The 18,727-nt window shown below is 37.0% G+C and overlaps 3 protein-coding genes across 3 annotated transcripts; 2 read left to right on the top strand and 1 right to left on the bottom strand.

Moving 5' to 3' along the window:
- Positions 1-250: 250 nt before the first annotated feature.
- On the top strand, positions 251-1,344 carry LOC101304126 (ethylene-responsive transcription factor ERF017-like). Its single transcript, XM_004287614.1, has one exon. It carries the CDS (start codon positions 332-334, stop codon positions 980-982), a length of 651 nt encoding a protein of 216 aa, XP_004287662.1. The 5' UTR covers positions 251-331; the 3' UTR covers positions 983-1,344.
- Positions 1,345-3,747: 2,403 nt separating this feature from the next.
- On the bottom strand, positions 3,748-7,574 carry LOC101293824 (beta-galactosidase 15-like). Its single transcript, XM_004288951.1, has 15 exons — positions 7,401-7,574; positions 7,041-7,316; positions 6,840-6,932; positions 6,607-6,750; positions 6,404-6,489; positions 6,220-6,325; positions 5,913-6,116; positions 5,644-5,805; positions 5,355-5,551; positions 5,149-5,255; positions 4,969-5,063; positions 4,633-4,857; positions 4,330-4,541; positions 3,944-4,238; positions 3,748-3,855 (listed from the first exon to the last, which is right to left on the bottom strand). Exons 1-15 carry the CDS (start codon positions 7,572-7,574, stop codon positions 3,748-3,750), a joined length of 2,484 nt encoding a protein of 827 aa, XP_004288999.1.
- A 4,788-nt stretch (positions 7,575-12,362) lies between these two features.
- Positions 12,363-18,727, top strand: LOC101304414 (3-oxoacyl-[acyl-carrier-protein] synthase II, chloroplastic-like). Its single transcript, XM_004287615.1, has 14 exons — positions 12,363-12,892; positions 13,735-13,940; positions 14,017-14,220; positions 14,642-14,752; positions 14,852-14,947; positions 15,188-15,233; positions 15,332-15,411; positions 15,767-15,835; positions 16,218-16,302; positions 17,041-17,195; positions 17,267-17,347; positions 17,608-17,667; positions 17,766-17,933; positions 18,260-18,727. The coding sequence occupies exons 1-13, from the start codon at positions 12,730-12,732 to the stop codon at positions 17,880-17,882; spliced, it is 1,473 nt and encodes a 490-aa protein (XP_004287663.1). The 5' UTR covers positions 12,363-12,729; the 3' UTR covers positions 17,883-17,933; positions 18,260-18,727.

Genomic DNA, 18,727 nt, shown 5'->3' on the forward strand with positions numbered 1-18,727 from the left:
CAAAAAAAAAAAAACCCCCAAATTAGAGCATGAGGAAAAATAGAACCTAAACGTGCTTTGGTCACTCTCCACTATCCAGTCTATCTCTCTCCCCGCGTAATCACAATTCTCAGCTTCCCTCGACTCGCCAAGTGTACTCTCAGACCCGTCGTCCTTACGCGCCTCCACAGTGTTGACCCTCCACAGTTTCCAGTCAAACCAACTCAAAAACACACACATATATATACAACTCAGATCACTCTCCACACCCAAACACATCACTCACAACAAAACCCACTTCACTGTTTTAGGTCCATCAATCTTTTACTAATCTCTACTCATACATTTATACATGGTGATGAAGCAGTCGATTATAGGGAATCAGTCGGAGCAAAACAACAACGATGCCAAGTACAAAGGCGTCCGGAAGCGCAAGTGGGGCAAATGGGTTTCCGAGATCCGCCTCCCCAACAGCCGCGAACGTATCTGGTTGGGGTCCTACGACACCCCAGAGAAGGCGGCGCGTGCCTTCGACGCGGCTCTCTACTGCCTCCGCGGCCGCACAGCCAAGTTCAACTTCCCCGACAACCCTCCGGAAATCTCCGGCGGACGTTCCCTCTCCCCCGCCGAAATCCAGGCCGAGGCAGCCAGGTTTGCTAATAACGAGGCCGATCCTCTTATTCCTCCGCCGCAGGTTCCAAGGAGCCACTCGGATTTGTCCATGTCGGAGCAGCGCACGGAGGAGTCGCCGTCGGTCTCGGAGGGAAGTGGGACCCTTGTCATGGACAGTGCTAGCGACTTTAGCGTGACCGTGAACCAAACCGAGGAGTCGTTTTCCGACTTGTTTAGGACGTTCGGGTCCGGTAACTACGCGTCGGAGTATGGATTGTTCCCGGGTTTTGACGATCTCAACGGTCAGTTTTTCAGTCCGGCACCTCAAACGCCGGCCGATGATTACGCCGAGGAGAGTCTAGCCCAGGAGTCGTTCCTCTGGAATTTCTAAGGACCCGATACCATACACAAAGCTTAATTTAATTAATTAATTAGCTAAACTAAGCTGGCTAATTAAAATTAAATTATTACATATTTTTTTCGCCGGGACGACGACGAAGCTTTGGACAGTTTTAGTTTCCGGAGCTTTTACTATAGTCCGGTCACGGATGGACCAGATTTTTGTGAGGCCATCCTTACCATATATCGTTCATACTTGTATTTAATTTGGGTACAAAGAAATCTCTCACACAGTGTAACCATCCAGTTATTCATTGGATTTGTTGAGTGGAAATATTTCATCTTGTTCTGGTTAAATGTAATCTTGTTAACCCCGTTCGTGTTCATAGTTACAGAGCCGATGGCTTTTCAGTTACAGAATCACTTTCGGAGTTTCCGAGCAACATGGATTACTCTGAAGAAAAGAAAACAATAGGGTTAGTAAATTGTTCACGTGTTAAATAAGGCATATGGCTATTTATGGAATCTGACAATATCCCCATCAAGATCCACAGGCCCACAAGAACCCACCACGTTCATGCTTCAATCCAAATGCAGAGGCCCACGATACCCCACTAATCCAAATCCTACTCGTATAAACCGAAGGAGTCGCATTCATTTCATTACTAGTACTATCCATTCGTTCTCGCTGTCGACTCAACAATAATATGATTTTTTCTTCAAAATATCGATATTGTAATATGGTTCGTTACGACAAATTTTTATGTGTTACGGGGGGGGGGGAACCGATGTCAATATGTCCAACTTGACCGATGAGAATTCGACAAATGGATCTTTTTAAAAACAACTCATATGATAAATTTACTTATTAATTTAATACTTCAATTGTTTTTATTGTTATTTATTAATAAAAAACTAATTACTTTTACAGATCTCTCTTCCTCTTCACATCTCACCCGCCATAACCACCAAAACCACATGTACCCACGCTGCAATAGATTTGCAGGACGAATTGATGTTTTTTTCAACATTCCAAAATATATAGAATCCATAGAAGTCATGATACAACAAAATTTCAAGCCAACTTAATTTAACAAACAAGCAACCACGTTGCACCCACCCAAAACTGTATAGCCACATCTCTTCCTGTATAACATCTCAAAACCTAGAATTCTCAGACATGTAATTATAAGGTTCAAATTACAACCACAATCCTCCCATCAATTTGGTCAAGATCCCTTGATGTGATTCTCCTCCCACTCCTTTTTTTTTTGTTACAAATTCTCCTCCCACTCTTTAGCTTCCATGAGAAGAAGCAGTTGTCTCTAAGCTTTCTATGGAGAGGTAGATGAAGACTAGGGTTTTAGGAATTAGTGCTTGCAATTGTTTTGAGAAATAATAATAATGAAAACATTTTATGTGTTGTAAATATTATAATATATGTGGATGTCCTTGTAAATACTCATTAGTTATGTCCTTAATATGTAAATCATACTCCTATATAAAAGAGCCTAATGAGAATGAAATGGACACTTCTTCCTCCTCCTACATTTTGTTCTTCTCTTTTCTCTCTATCTCATTCTTAGTTTATAACACGTTATCAGCACGATCACGCGTTGCACTCTTTTTCTCCTTCGACTAGGGTTGTTTTTTCCCATAGGGTTTTTATTACCTGGCAAGGTTTTTAACGTGACAATACTAAGCGCGTCCAACATCAGATTATTAATGGACATCCAAGGGGGAGTGTTGTAAATATTATAATATATGTGGATGTCCTTGTAAATACTCATTAGTTATGTCCTTAATATGTAAATCATACTCCTATATAAAGGAGCCTAATGAGAATGAAAGGGACACTTCTTCCTCCTCCTACATTTTGTTATTCTTTTTTCTCTCTATCTCATTCTTAGTTTATAACATTATGTATTATATTAATGAGTAGATTTATCTTAATGTGAATAGTTTTAAAAAAGATCCACATGTCGAATTGTTTTGTGCCAACATACTAGTGTTTAATTCTCATAATAATGTTAGTGCACGAAAAGAGTATGACAAGTAACACCAACGAGGTTTGGTTGAGTTGGTAAAGGCGGATTAGTGCTCGAACCCCATTCAAGTTCAATTCTTGTTGTCAGCATGTCTCGTTTGGTTCATGATTTGTAAATTCACGTATGTGTCCACGTTAAGTTCTTCAAAGTTAAAGTTAAAGGTATATATTAGACCCAAAGAGGGACTATGTCGAACTAAAAGGCAACATTATCAACCTCATGCCCGGAGTTAAGCATCTCCAATAGTTTAGGTTAGTTTGTTGCTAAATTTAACAATAGTTAAGATATTTAACAATTGAAATAGCAATTGTGCTCCAGCAATAATTGCTAAGTGTAAGTTAAGTAATATTTTTAACGAATCATAAACTTACACGTGGATAAAAAATGGAGGGAAAACATAAGTTTCTCTTTAGCAATTCTTGTTTAGGTTGATAAATTTGTCAATTTAATTTAGCAATGTTAGGATTTAGCAATTTTTTAAGCATTCTGCTGGAGCTCTTATTCATACTTCTCTAAAAGAAAAAGAAAAAGAAAAAAAAGAAAAAAAAGAAAAGGGGGCCGGATACAAGATGTTTCACTTTTATAAACAGTCAATCCAAAAAGCCAGAAAACCTCTACCCAATCTTACCTGCAGTACGTCATTTTAAGCAACTGCAGCTAGCTAGCTATAACCTGATATCATCCTTTAATTTAAAAGAAAAGAAAGAAAAAAAAAACTAACACAAAAACTCTAACTTAATGAGCTTCCTAATCTTCCAACCATAGAAATCTAGCAAACTGCCTCTACTGCAAGCCTCTTCACAATATCCCCACAATTTGTCGAGTCAAATTTGTCTCCGGAGACATCAATCGAGCATTTTTCTTTACCGACACATTCCTGTAAGATCAAAAATAACTTGGTCAGGTAATTAATTACCAGAAAATAGTTGAAACTAAAATCTCCTAACAAAAGAATAGGAGTGTACCTTTTGAATGATGGATAGTGCATTTGAGCCATCACAGGTGCCTTTCGTGAATGATGTTCCGTTCTTGAATGATCCACAGGTACCTTGAGGGTTGCCAAAGCTAGCAAATTTGATTGCTGAAATCGAGCGACCATCGCATGCCAATTCCAAGGTGTTATTCTCATATGCATTGGCACAAACACTTCCGACTGCGATGGTCTGGAACTTTACAAGAGATGGATCGCCACCAAATTCCTCAAACAACACCAATGTGTTCTCATCATCGTCTCGCATGAAAGATCGTGGAATATGATACCTTCAATACAATTAACAGTTATCATACAAATTATCTTAAATTCAAAATATGTATCATAGTAAATGTACCGAAATTTAGTAAATATTATTACCATCTTTGAGTAGGTTCGCCACACTTGGAATTACATTTTTTACTTTCGTATTTACCACGATAGTCGCATTCATCGCTGCAGCCGTCGGTCTTAGCCAAAAAACTTGGCCAATATCGACCTATACTATGACCATTCACCCAAGCATTACCCTTCCCCAACCCTTGTAAATCCACCACAACTGGGTCAGTTCCCAGAGGAGCTTTGAAAGTTGTCTGCAAAGCACAAGCAACAAGTTGTTTTCAATAATCTTTCTCACAATTTATTATAATTATCCATGAAATAGCTAGGTTTAATTTGATATACCTTGTACCATGTCATCGTGGTGTTTACTGGTAAATTTTCAGACGACCATTTCGTTGCCTTCTCGGAGCTAAATAGCTTGTTTGTAAGGCCATGTAATCCAACCTTGTATGACCATTTGTGACCTGACAAATCCTTGATAACAGATTCATCATCACCATTCTGTCCAACCAAAACAACAGGACCAAGTATTCCAGCAGGTTGCAAATCATATCCACCTCCATAATTCTGGCCATGGTTAATCAAACTTTTTATTAAAATCCTCATATATACAAGCAATTTATAGCAGATTCACATTGTAAACTTTTTAAAAGGTTGATATGAGCAATTACTACGTACCGAAAATCCAGTTGTGGCACTCAACAGGGAAATAATGTTTCTTCCATCCTTTAGTGTGACGTTTCTCTCAAAATTTCGAGCAGCTTGGTCAGATCCTATTTCATGCAAAAGAGTTAGATAGGAAAAAAAAGCCTGAAATAATTGAAATATGTGGTATTAATGTAATAACTATTTTCTTACCGATATGCTCTCCATTCACATAAGCATGAAGAATGCAACCAGTTCCATTGATCCTTAATGTAATGTTGTTCTTACCCCAAATTGGATCATCTTTCTTGAGATCAACACTACTCGAAACGAATGACAATACGATTAAATTAATTAAGATGATTCAGATCTTTATACATAAATATACGAATGAAATAAGGTTAGTAACTTCAATTTACCTTGTCATGTACCAAAGGTAATCACTTTCATCATTTGCAGCCTCTTTTTGCTCCATAAGGTGATTTACCACAACTTCACCTTTTCCAAGTATCTTAGTCTCATCTATGTTCTCAGGCCTCCATGTCCAATGAAGAGATTGAGGTTCATCTTCAGCTTTGTTATTTCTTTTTACTTTTACGGTTGTCTGGGTGTTCACCTAGAAAATAAATGAATAAAAAGTGAGAAGACATACAAACTGATAAATGTTCAATGTTATGAAAACAAAACTGCCAATTCATATGTAAGTACCTTAGCAGTGTTATATGCTTCAGTTTTGCAATCAGGAAGAATACTAACAGACCACGCCGGAACAAAGTAATTGGTTCCCCGGAAACTGATGTTTGCATCAAGTTTGTAATCTGAATTGCACAAAAAGCAGCTCGACGACTCTTCTGTTGCATACACAGTGGTCTAAAACACACAAAACAAATGCAATCAATTTCAATCACAAAAGAAATGCAATCAATTTCAATCAGTGTCAAATAACTTAAAATCACGTTGGTAGTTTTTCAACTTACCGTAACATTGTTACCCAAATCCGTGGCGGTAATATTTCCATGCGTAAGAGTGTACTCCATGGATTTCAAAGTCTCATGGAGTTGCTTCAAATGCCCCCATTTTGGTTGATTCAAAGCACCATATTCATCAAGAGGAGCATTGTAATCATATGAAGTGGTGATGTATCCAGCTGCTACTCGACCAAAGTTTGTACCACCATGATACTGGAATGAAGGCAAGAACATATGCATGTAATTACAATATTACATGTTAATATCAGAATTATAAACATTCATACTAACATACAAATTAGTTTAATCAAATTACCATGTAATAGTTCTGAAATGTGCCTCCAAATTGGAAAAATTTTGCAACTGCGAAAGCAAGATCCTCAGCTGTCCTGTATGGATCTGAGGCACCCCAGCTCTTAAACCTGATTGACAGAATACATATGCAAGAATTTATTGTATTACTTGAGGAAACATATACGAAAATAAGACGAAACAATTACCATCCTGTCCAATTTTCAGTCCACATTTTTGGATAATTGGGTTTGGGTGTAAACTGGTCGCAGTAGTAGCCATTGCAAGTGTTTATCTGAAACAAAATAAAAAAAAGTGTAACTAAATAACAGTGTGTATCATATAAAAGCATAAATACTACTGTTATACCCAATTTAAGAAGAGAAAGTAAAACAGAGAGAAAAGTGTGAACCATTGGATCTGGGGCATCGTTTTGTTGACACATAATCCATGGAACACCAACATTAAGAGATTCAGCAAAATTTGCACACCAGTCACGATATACTTTACCAGCAGCTCCATACCACCATTCCACATCTCCATATTCATTTTCAATCTACCATAATTAATTGAAACAGATATTACTTCCCTAACATATATATGAATGAAACCATGACAACAATATGTTCATGTATATATATGTACCTGAGCCATAATAATAGGGCCTCCTTGAGATGCAAACAGCTTCTCTCTTTTGGCCATATCAACAATCATGGTAGTGAAATTTTTCATCTCATTCTGCAAAAGGAAAAAAGATGGTGTAGAATTAGATTTCAGATGTTCCAAGTTACAACAGTACACTAGCTAGGGTTTCTTCAGAAACTGAACTAATGTCATTGCAATTACCATGAAGACATCATTTGCAGTTCGAATTTGACAGCCGGGAAGATTGTGCAACCAAACAGGAAGTCCTCCATAGTTCCATTCAGCACAAACATACGGACCGATTCGAAGAACGACGTATAGTCCAGCATCTTGAGCGGTTTTGATGAACTTAATGAGGTCTAGGTTGCCAGTAAAATCATATTGGCGACGCACTGGTGCATGAGCATTCCAGAATACATAGGTCTCGATTGCGTCTAATCCACCCTCCTTTGATTTCTTAATCAATTCGGGCCACATCTGCAAACATAGGGTTTAGTTTAGTTTTTGAAAACAATGAATGAGATTATATACACTGTAAAGATGAAGCTGTGGCCAACTTACTTCTGGTGTGCTTCGAGGATAGTGAATGGAACCAGACAGCAGAATTCTGGGCTTGCCATCGATGGTGATGGATCTTCCGTCATGAGAAACTTTGATGGCACTTGCATATGAATTGAGAAGAATCAAGGAAAAACAAAACAAAAGGGCAAGCGTGAAGTTTTTGGAGGGAGGCATTGTGGCTAGCAAAATGACAGTAGAACTCACGAGAATGCGAGACAACAATGATTAACTGATGTATATAGCTATATATACGGGGAATTTCTGAGAAGTAAAAACGGATAATCCTAGTCAATTTGAAGGTCTATCCATTAGTTTGATGATATATCCAAATTTATCTGGATTTGGATGGAGCTAGAAGTCTGATGATGATACTGATAAAACCTCTAAAGATGATGTATCTCAGTATCTGAGTTTGAGTGGATTAGGGATGCTGTCCAAATCGATGCATAGTGAATACGTGATCATAAATTCATGTAGAACTGTACTGTATATATGATTATATGGATAGTGTGTGTATATCGGATTTAGTTATCCTATATGGTTTAGGAAGGCAGGGGAGGGGTAAGTTAATGACTAAAAGAGTGTACTTGGAGAGTTTTTGAGTCTTTGCAATTGTTGGCGTATAAGATAATTATCCCTTCATTAAAAAAGGAGCAAAGTTATCTTATTATGCGATCTCGGAGTACCAGCAGAGCACCATATGATTGTGTAATGTGATCATCCTGACCAATTAATAAATTATTTTTATCAAAATGAAAATTCTCTATTTTTTTGTTTTGTTGAAAAGATAGATATATTTCATTGATCGAAAAAATCATACACAAGCTCTCTCGCTCAAACTAAAAGATCTGAAGATCACCTAATACATATTGCTGCTCAGGTGGTGGTGCACCGAATGCAAATTTGACAATGACTACTAGACTCCTACACCTTGAACACATAAAGTACATAATGTATCCATCATAATATCTGCCTAAGACCCTCTTGGTGTATATATATCAATACTAATGCAATTTGGTTAAACCTTATACTAACTAAAGACCAAAAGATACAGGGCTAGCCCACTCCACCTTCCAAAATGAAGACATTATTAAACAAAAAGTAATAAAACTAAAATAATAAACCAAGACCCAGGTTAGGCCCAAACCTTGACACAGAAGAGTCAACCAACAACAAACCAAGCCCGGACAGATCCAACGACAACCGCCGCCTCTAGTCCGTCGATGTCCGTCCCACCAGGCGGATAACCAGACCACCCATAGAAGTCTTCCAGTGATTCTTGAGGTCTTGAGGATAATCATATATTCAATACCAGACCCCCCACGGCCCCATCCCCCTTTCCTCCCTCAATTGACACCTTTTTCTACTGAGATTTTCTTCAAAACTTTGATTGCTCCAAAGAAATACAGCTTTTGTCATGATGCCGTGGCTGCAGCCTGCAGAGGTGTGTGTGTGTGCGCGCGCGCAAGTTAACTAATGGAGCGAGCCTCGCTATTACAGTCTTGTATCATATTGGAGTTTTAGCGATGGGTTTGCAAAGAACCTTACTTGTCTCCTAATTTAAGAATTCGATAAAACTTCCCACGAACGAAAGAAACATTTTTACTTTTCATGCTGGGTGCATAGCCAAAAACTATACATCATTTTGCATTCATCTTTGTGAACTAAAACACCAAGTCTCTCAAACTAGCTAGCTAGGTCCATTGGTGATGAGGAATTGATTAAAAATATCTCTTCTAAGCTACTTGATTTCATGAAAAAGGAAGAGGAAGTGTTTCCCTTCGATCTAAATCATCAATACATGGATATACAACTCTGAAAACTAAAGCTTTTAGAGATGAAGTTGGGGAGGTGGTTGCCAGTCGCTGTTCTCTTTTATAGAATAGAACTTTGTAATTTATTGGCTTACGTACTTTGTTCATCGAAAGATATTTTGCATGAGAAGAGAGAGAGAGAGAGTTGAGGAATCTGGTTGAGAAGAGAGGATGATTGGCTTACCAACATTGACTGTACTCTATTATATACTGAATCCGATCGATCTGCTTAATCATATATTTTGGATTTCTTTTGGTACTCATCGAATCTTTTATGGACAATTATAATTGTGAAACTCCAATAGAGAAACAAATCATACATGTCATGTAATTTTCTGTGATGAGAAAAGATAGTACCAATAGTCTTCTACAAATGAAGATTTAACGGTGTGTAATAAACTGGTTACATGTTTTGATGTTCAGATTTGCATGCATACAATGCAATATGCATGTCTATAATAATAATAATAATAATCCACAAAAAAAAAGTAAAATTATGAAAACATAAAATTTGCATGCAATATGCGTGTTCTTACAAAACAGTTTCAAGTTTCTTCAGTTTGATATGAAACGTATGATCTAGAGATGAATTCCACCTTTCATAGGTTTCCATTCTGATGGTGCTCGCGAGGTATCTCTTCCCACAAAACTAATTGAAACAAAAGAGAGGATGTGCTACATAAGTTCTTACAATTAATGTGATAGTCTGATAGAGCGGGGGACTGATTCTATTTCATTGTTGGCACTTGGTGTTCTTAATTAATAGCCTCCCACGTATATATTTGTACAAATGAAAGGGCAATGATAGGAGAAATGAGAGTTTCCTACTTCAGGCACGACTTGTAACATCCATCGGCACAATAACTGGAGTAAATACGGAAGCCCAATTGTGATGTCCAAGTCTAATGCCATATCAAAATGGTCACACTCACGATACTCATTGATTGGGTTTTTATTTTTTATTTTTTTAAAAGAATGATAACAAAAGAATTTTATTCAAAATGAAAGAGATTACAAAACATAGGAATTATCGGTGATTAAAGAAACTTCCCCACTCATTGATTGTGTTTAAGCATTGTATTTTGATGAAACAAAGAATTGTGATATGTCGTATCAACATGGTCACATTCATAACTAATGATACTCATTAATTGGGATTAAGCATTGTATTTTGATGAAATAAAGAATTGTGATGTGCTGTATCAACATGGTCACACTCACGTCTAATGATACTCATTGATTGAGTTTAAACATTGTATTTTGATGAAACAAAGAATTGTGATGTGCCGTATCAACATGGTCACACTCACGTCTAATGATACTCATTGATTGGGTTTACATACGATATGTTTGATGAAACAAAGAATTGTGATGTGCTGTATCAACATGGTCACACTCACGTCTAATGATGCTCGTTGATTGGGTGATTTGGGTTTAAGCTTTGTTTTTGATGAAACAAATAGACATATAGTTGCGTACGACTTGTTGTATATACGCTTCTAAGAGTGAAATACATAAAGTGTGAATTCCCATTTTTATGAGCATTTGTTGTGAATATATATCATAAATGTTCTCTGCACCCCGCTGTCTGCACCCTGTAGCCCTAGTCTGAAGGGCAAAGAGGTTCTTTAATTCTCTGCTTTGTTTTCTCACAAATAAGTGCCTATAAACTATGTCTCTATAGATTATAGGTTTGTTTTTCTTTTGTTTTTTGTCTGTTTTGTTTGCTTTTCCCTGTTTGTTTTAGCGTGATTGCCTATAAATTTGGGTATAGGCTCATTTGTGGTGGTATGAGAGCTGAAATGTGTAATAAGGGTGCTATTTACACGTGAACCATTTGATCTTATTTGTCCTTTGTATGTATGATATATATTTTTTTTAGAATGGTATACCTTTGATTAAAAAAATAAAATATCATAAATGTTCTCTAAAACTACAAATCGTAAATTTGTAGCATTCGATTTAGAGTTAGGATACCAATATGCTGACATAAGAAGTCAACTCAAATGGCCAAACTTGATAGTGGCTAGCTAGTTAAATAGTGGCCAAACTATTTAACCAAACTTAAATAGTAGCTAGCTAGTTTTTAAGCGCTAACTATCTAATTCTAATTTCTTTTCATTTTTCTGGTAAAAACTATATAATCCTGATTGGTTCACCTATTGGATGATAGTTTGGTAAAGATCATTAGGTTTCCAGTTTCATGTCCTAGACTCTTCAAGAAGACAAAAGGAACCAAATTCTTATAAAAAAAACAAAAAGCAAATTACTAAATGGACCGCCAAATCAATGTTTCATGAATTGAGGTTTAGACAAAAACAATATCATTATGTGACTCCATGTCTATTTATTTCCAAATACATGACGACAAGACTCACAGTCTCATATTACTCATCGAGGATTTGAGGTGATATTCCACATTTATTTGTACCTCCTCTCAAAATGAATAACAAAACACTTATGGCACGAGCATAAGAGTCTTTCAAAAGATTTGTAACCCCAAATAAATAATAGCAAATTTTTTCCAACCAACTTTCTCCTCTAAATTTTTAATGCATCTGTTAAGTTAATATATTTTTTTAGGGGAATCTTGTAAGTTAATATCATAATCAAATAGTATACGAACAATCTTATATGAGAAAAAATATTGATACATGAAAGATTTAATCATTTAACACGAATGATTTGAATCACAATACTAAATTAATAACAGAACATCTTACAACCAAACGTATTGCTCATGAATTAGACTATTCACTAGTATTTGTTTGTACGCCTATATTATCATGTGTTTTAAACCTACAAAGCCAAATACCTGACCAACAAAGAACTGAAATTTTGAAGTCAAGAAGCTATAGAATAATCACTCTGCAACAGATCAAAGAAAATCATAGTTTAAGAACAATGAATCAAGCATTATACACACACATAAAAAATACTGTATAATCAGAGTTTAAGTCAGTCAGTCACAGAGTAGCTCAAGCATATACACACACAAATACAAACAATTTAAGTAAGACAAAACTGAATTGAGTAGGAAAAAGAAAAAATAGTGTAAATAATTAAAATAATTTTTTTTCTGGTCATAGATGTTTGGTATTTTGGTAGACGATATATATTATGATGATGTATTTTTCAGCGAGTCAGTGTGTCCTTCTCTCTTTCCTCCTCAGAGCTACACAAGTCATCAAAACATCACAGTGAGATAGCACAGAGAAGAGAGAGAGACTCAGAGCAATTAAGAGAAGAGAGTAAAAAGGCTAAACCTTTTGTCTTTGTTATTCGCAAAGACTCAAAGACTCAACCTTTTTCCCACCCAATACTTGGCTCTTTCTCTCCAACCGTTTCAGAGAGAGAAAGAGTTACAGAGTCGAATGCGCTCGATTGACTCACCACCATTGCCATTTCTCATTTTCATCGCCTGCCCTTTTCAATTCGGAGTCTTTGGAGCTCAATCCCATCTGGGTTTCTGATTTCTTCATCTGGGTACTAGTCGTTCTTGGTTGTTTCAAATCATGGCTGCCACTTCCGTCGCGTCCCCTCTCTGCACGTGGCTCGTCGCCGCTTGCATGTCGGTCACGTGCGACGGGGAGCCGTCACGTGCCAAGTTGCGTGGTGGTGGTGGTGGCCGGAGACGGAGGCTGGCCAAATGTAGCAGCAGAAGATGCTTAAGTAGTAGTAGCAGGGGTGGATCCAGCATTCAGGGGCTGATGAGTTTTGAGCCTTGTGATGAGTACTATAGCTCTCAGGGTTTATCGTCTTTGGGCTCAAATGTGCTGTTTGGATCCAAAACTGGGTCTATGAATCGGAGCAGGAGGAGATTTAGTGCCCGTTCTGGTAATTCAGTTGACTCTTTTGATTGATTCTGGTATTGGGTTCATGCTTATTGTGCTGTTCGAGTTTTTTTTATTGTTTGGTTCAGAATTTTGGGTGTTCTTGTTTTAATTTGTTAGTGTGTGTTTTGCGTGTGCTTGCTTACTTGGACGTTTGCATCTGAAGTGGGATTTAAGTGATTGATTTCTGGAGTGGTGGATTTTCGAGGTCTAAAAACGTTTTGGTTTATGTTTTCTGGAATCTTGATCATCTGTAGTTTGGTTTACCTAAAGTTGACTATGTTGGCAGACCTATTGGGATGAGGGTTAAGAATAGCTTGCATGCTGTGTTTATCTGGGTAAATAGCCAGATGATTTGTTTGTCCAGAGCATATGTGATTGCAAACTATTGATTGGTGAATGGGGCAGGAAGCTTTATCTAGGTAGAAAAAGAAATGGGAGGTTGTGTTAGTCTAAGTTTGGTATCTTTGACAAGAAAAGGAGGAATGTTTCATCCTTTGTATTAGGTGTGCATGCAAGTTTATAGTGAGTCCTAATAATCGTCTGTTACCACTCCCAACTTCAATTTTGCTGATATTCAAATAAGAGAAGAAACTCATAGTTATTAAGTAATGTACTGATTCTATGTTCTCTTATATGCATGCCATATATGCCTGATATAATATTACTGTCATTACTGAAATATAGGGGAAACCATGGCTGTTGCTGTGCAACCTACTGAAGAGTTAACAAAGCAGATGAAACCTGTAACAAAGCAGAGGCGAGTGGTTGTGACAGGAATGAGTGTGGTGACCCCACTTGGTCATGATGCTGATGTTTTCTACAATAATCTGCTCGAGGGTGTTAGTGGCATCAGTGAGATAGAAGCTTTTGATTGTTCCCCATTTCCTACGGTAAATAATTATCTAAACCTCTGGTCACTTGCTGCTTCCTCAATATTTTGTTCTGAGTACCTTTTCTTTTCTTTAGAAAATTGGTGGAGAGATCAAGTCCTTTTCAACTGATGGATGGGTAGCACCAAAGTTCTCCAGAAGAATGGATAAATTCATGCTTTATTTGCTTACTGCTGGAAAGAAAGCCTTGGTAGATGGTGGATTTACAGAAGAAGTCATGGAGAAAATTGACAAAACTAAATGTGGGGTGTTGATTGGTTCTGCAATGGGTGGAATGAAGGTAACATAACTACTATATGATTTAACAATCTGTAAACATTTTGGAGAATGGTCAACACCTGTTTTACAAGAGCTCTCACTGATTGGTTTCTGGTTTATGTTCTTTAGCAAGTTTAGTTTGAAATAAGTATCACAATTTCACACCTACCACCGAGTCATTTCCACCAGAGATAATGCGTTCCAAAAGTATTTTGATTTCTGAAATTGCTTTTATTTTGTTTATAGTTTGTAATGTAATACAGTGCATCAGCATCTAACTGGCTCCCTTATTCAAAAACTTGGTAATAGCAAAAGTATCTTTAAGAAGTAAAATCCCTTGCCAGATGTCCCACATAGAACTGAAAGTCCTGCAGCTGGGACGAGGAACCTGATACGTTCTTCATTGTCGCAGATGATTGATTTGATGTTTTGGTGTTGAACAGATCTTCAATGATGCAATTGAAGCTTTACGGGTTTCATATAAGAAGATGAATCCTTTCTGTGTGCCTTTCGCAACTACAAATATGGGTTCTGCGATGCTTGCAATGGATCTGGTGAGTTTATGTTTACGTTGCAATAGAACTTTCTGATGTTTCTTGCTGGCCGTTTGAATTTTGAAGTCTTTTAACTGATTATCTCCCTTAAAATTGCAGGGTTGGATGGGCCCAAATTATTCAATCTCCACTGCTTGTGCTACAAGCAACTTCTGCATTTTGAATTCAGCAAATCATATCATTAGAGGTGAAGCTGTAAGTTTTCTGGATTTGTTACTAGCACCCTAATGGGATTATGGAAACCTAATTCATTAAAATGTGTATACAATTCTATGAACTGATATGACAGAAAGTTTAGAACCTTATAACAAAGATAGAAAAGAAGAAGGATATAAATAATTAACATTCCTCCGTGTACGGCATTTATTTCTGCATAATTATCATTCCTCCATGTACGGCATTTAATTCTGCAACATTCTTTGAAATTTCGTCCAGGATATTATGCTTTGTGGTGGTTCAGATTCAGTAATGATACCTATTGGTATTTCTCCCATCCCTTGCTACCTTTTCTGTTTCTTAATTTTTCTCGAAATTGCAGGAATTTCTCATGATATGCTTGTTCTCGTGTTATTGCAATAGGCTTGGGAGGCTTTGTGGCATGCAGAGCACTTTCACAAAGGAACAGTGATCCAACTAAAGCATCACGACCTTGGGATACTGTAATGTCATGAATAGTCCTGTTACTTTCACATCTTCTTTTTTCATTGTCATTGCCTATGTGCTGAGTCTTATCTAAACTTTTGTTAGCAAAAAAAAAAAAAGGTACAATCACATCATGTTTCTGTTGTCATAATATAAACATGTCTTGGTATCAAGCGTAGGCATCCTATTATTTATAACCAAAGCTTGTATAGTCAAGTGTAGTATACTTGAGATTTCAGTTTATTTTCTAGTGCTATTTAACAAGTTGACCAGTGAATGCCTTCAGAATTAAAATACTTGCCAAGTCCTGATTGATTACTTGTGGGCTTACATATGTTCTGTTTCTCACATGTGGTTTTGGTTATTGGACAGAACCGTGATGGGTTTGTTATGGGGGAGGGAGCTGGAGTGTTGGTTCTAGAAGAGTTAGAACATGCTAAGGTAAAAAACTCTAAATTCATGTTTGGGTGTCTATGTATATGGATTTCTCTTGCCTGTTTTGAGTAGCGGTCAACATGTCTGTAAGATTGATATCATCTGGGACTTAACCCACTTATCCTATCAAGTCTGTATCCGTATGTCCCTCAAGTAGAACCTGTCATGCTTTCTGTTTTTTTTTGTTTATTATTATTATTATTATTATTATTATTTACTTCTGTCAGCTACATGGGCGACTTGTAGCATTTTGAATTGGTGCTACTCTGGCCTCTCGAACCCATTATCTGATGCTACTCTCTTTCTCGCTATCTGATATGATGCCACATTATTTGTGTTAAAAGTTACTTTAGATACCTTCATTTCTTGAATATTTTGAATTTGGCAGAAAAGAGGTGCAACCATATATGCAGAGTTTCTTGGAGGAAGCTTCACTTGTGATGCTTACCACATGACTGAGCCACGTCCTGATGGTAATATTTCTTTCATTAACAATTAAACTCTCTCTCTCTCTCTAATAAACTACTCTCTCTCTCTCTCTCTCTCTCTCTCTCTCTCTATTGTCTTGTTGATCCACTCAAACAAGAGTATTTTCTTCTAAGTCCTTTTTGCTGATATACTAGTTCAATTGTTTTCAGTTCTGACATCTTCACTGTTCTACCCAATTCAATATCTTTTGTTCTTGACCAAAAGAGAAAAATGAAAACTAGATACTTTCGTTGGGTTTCTTGTTAATCCCCCTAGCTTCATTAGGTGGTTCTTCTAGTTTTTATTAAATGTTGTAAAATCATTGCACAAGTAAGATATTGAAGGTTTAGGAACAGTGTTTGGGAACATGTCATAGACAATGCTGTTTAGGAAATCTTTGTTTATTATTATTATTTTTTCTGGTAATAATGTTGTCTATAAGAGATTTGAGAGTTCCATTACACCAGGGTTGTCCTGAGTTGCCTTGTATTTGTTCTAGCAAAGTGTTGTCACGTGACATTTCATGGAACAAATCTCGGGAACCAGCTGTTAAGCTTTCGTGCCTTTTATTTGATTAGTTATGGCTGTTGGTGAAAAGATTCAAGAGAAGGTCACGGCGAGACGAGCTGTTTATCATTATGTACTTTGTCGGATATTCATTTTAGTATTTGGAATCACATCACATTATCACATTCTACGATCTGAATGCACTATATACATTCTTTGTTCCGTATCTGCAACAGGGGCTGGAGTTATTCAATGCATAGAGAAGGCATTAGTTCAGTCTGGCGTATCTAAGGAAGACGTAAATTACATTAATGCACATGCAACATCCACACCCGCTGGAGACCTTAAAGAGTATAATGCTCTTATTCATTGTTTTGGCCAGAATCCTGAGGTAACCACAATTCACAAGCTTCTGTTTTCAATTTTTATTGGCATGTGATTGAAAACCTCTACCTTTTACAGTTGAGAATCAACTCTACAAAATCCATGATTGGTCACCTGCTAGGAGCAGCTGGCGCTGTTGAGGCTGTTGCTGCGGTACAGGTAACATATCTGATGCTTTTTACATGGAAGAAATGTTTGTTTGATTGTTTGTTTGTATTTTTTTTCTTTTCATTAATTTTATGTTTATATTTGTGTTTTATATGTGATGCAAGGCTGAATTAATGTGCTTTTGTTAGTGTTGCTTGACTTGCCTTTTCAATACTGAAGCAGTTGGTAGAACATGCAGATTTTATGCACTGATCTTTTTTTTCTTTTCTTCTGCTGTTATTCTTGATGTTTTATTCTCTTTATTAATATAGGCAATACGAACTGGATGGGTTCATCCAAATGTCAATCTGGAAGACCCAGATAAGGGTGTGGTATGTTGTCTTCCATTGCCATATCCCTCTTTTTAATGTCTACTGCAAAATTTATTTCAATGTAACTGCCATCTAACTCTGTCAGCATGTGAATTCAGGATATGAAAGTGCTAGTAGGCCCAAAGAAAGAAAGACTGGACATTAAGGTGGCATTGTCTAATTCGTTTGGGTTTGGTGGCCACAACTCATCAGTTTTGTTTGCGCCTTACAAGTAGTAATACAGATCTAGTGACGTACTCCCAACTTTTACTTGAATATCACTGAAGGTATGTTTACTGGTTATCTTTCACCTTTTTATCATAGATGTATAGATTTTGACGTGGAAAAGAATTCAAGGAAAGGTCAGGCTCCTTTTGTGAGATTTAGTGAGTCATTAACTGAAGTCCGGATCATTTGCTTAGAGTGAATGTCTGCATTCCTATTATGCTTTACTAGTGCTAAATATCTAATGTAGGATCAATTACGATCTTACTTTTGAATGCTCTTCTGGTGAAAGACAAAAATAATTTTTTTTTTGATCTGTTTAACCTGCTTGCTCATGGAAGAGATCTTGTTATTGGCATGGTATTAATCGGAACACTCCGCTTTGCAGTGAGCACCCAGGAAGTCTCTTGTATATGATCCTGTTCAGTTGGGTCAATTGTGGCTATGAAAATTGAATTGGTTGGACAGCTGATCACTTGAGAAGACTGTTGAGGTGTACCGGAGGAGAATTTTAGGAGCTCACCCTATGGTTTATCAAAAAATACTTTCGCTTATTGTTGTTAGAAAAATTCCCCATGTCCTTACTTAGCCACAGTAGGTTTGATCTTATGCGGCAGTCACTGAAACACCTTTAGCAGTAGTTGATTTTGGTTTTCATGTACAAGTAGTTGGCTGATCGGATAACCAACTGTATGAAATTTGAGTTGTCAGTTGCGTGACTATTGTGTTTCTTAGTGCTTCTTGTATTGTAAATTGTAGGTTGGAATCTATTTCCGACTACAAGAGTACATAGTTTGATTACATGTTAGAGAATTTTGATATAAGTTGGGGCTGCGTTATTTACATAGAAATCAAT

Source organism: Fragaria vesca, linkage group LG1 (genome assembly GCF_000184155.1).
Source record: "Fragaria vesca subsp. vesca linkage group LG1, FraVesHawaii_1.0, whole genome shotgun sequence".
Classification (NCBI taxonomy): domain Eukaryota; kingdom Viridiplantae; phylum Streptophyta; class Magnoliopsida; order Rosales; family Rosaceae; genus Fragaria; species Fragaria vesca.

What these genes read in the sequence shown, in the direction of transcription:
- LOC101304126 (XM_004287614.1), top strand. Translation starts at nt 332, where the DNA reads ATGGTGATGAAGCAGTCGATTATAGGGAATCAGTCGGAGCAAAACAAC.
- LOC101293824 (XM_004288951.1), bottom strand. Translation starts at nt 7,574, where the DNA reads ATGCCTCCCTCCAAAAACTTCACGCTTGCCCTTTTGTTTTGTTTTTCC. An exon ending in ACTGAAAATTGGACAGGATG is followed by an intron (nt 6,326 to 6,403) that starts GTAATTGTTTCG and finishes TCTGTCAATCAG; the next exon opens with GTTTAAGAGCTGGGGTGCCT. An exon ending in GGCGAACCTACTCAAAGATG is followed by an intron (nt 4,239 to 4,329) that starts GTAATAATATTT and finishes ATTGTATTGAAG; the next exon opens with GTATCATATTCCACGATCTT.
- LOC101304414 (XM_004287615.1), top strand. Translation starts at nt 12,730, where the DNA reads ATGGCTGCCACTTCCGTCGCGTCCCCTCTCTGCACGTGGCTCGTCGCC. An exon ending in CAGAAGATGCTTAAGTAGTA is followed by an intron (nt 12,893 to 13,734) that starts GTAGCAGGGGTG and finishes ACTGAAATATAG; the next exon opens with GGGAAACCATGGCTGTTGCT. An exon ending in AGGCTGTTGCTGCGGTACAG is followed by an intron (nt 17,348 to 17,607) that starts GTAACATATCTG and finishes TTATTAATATAG; the next exon opens with GCAATACGAACTGGATGGGT.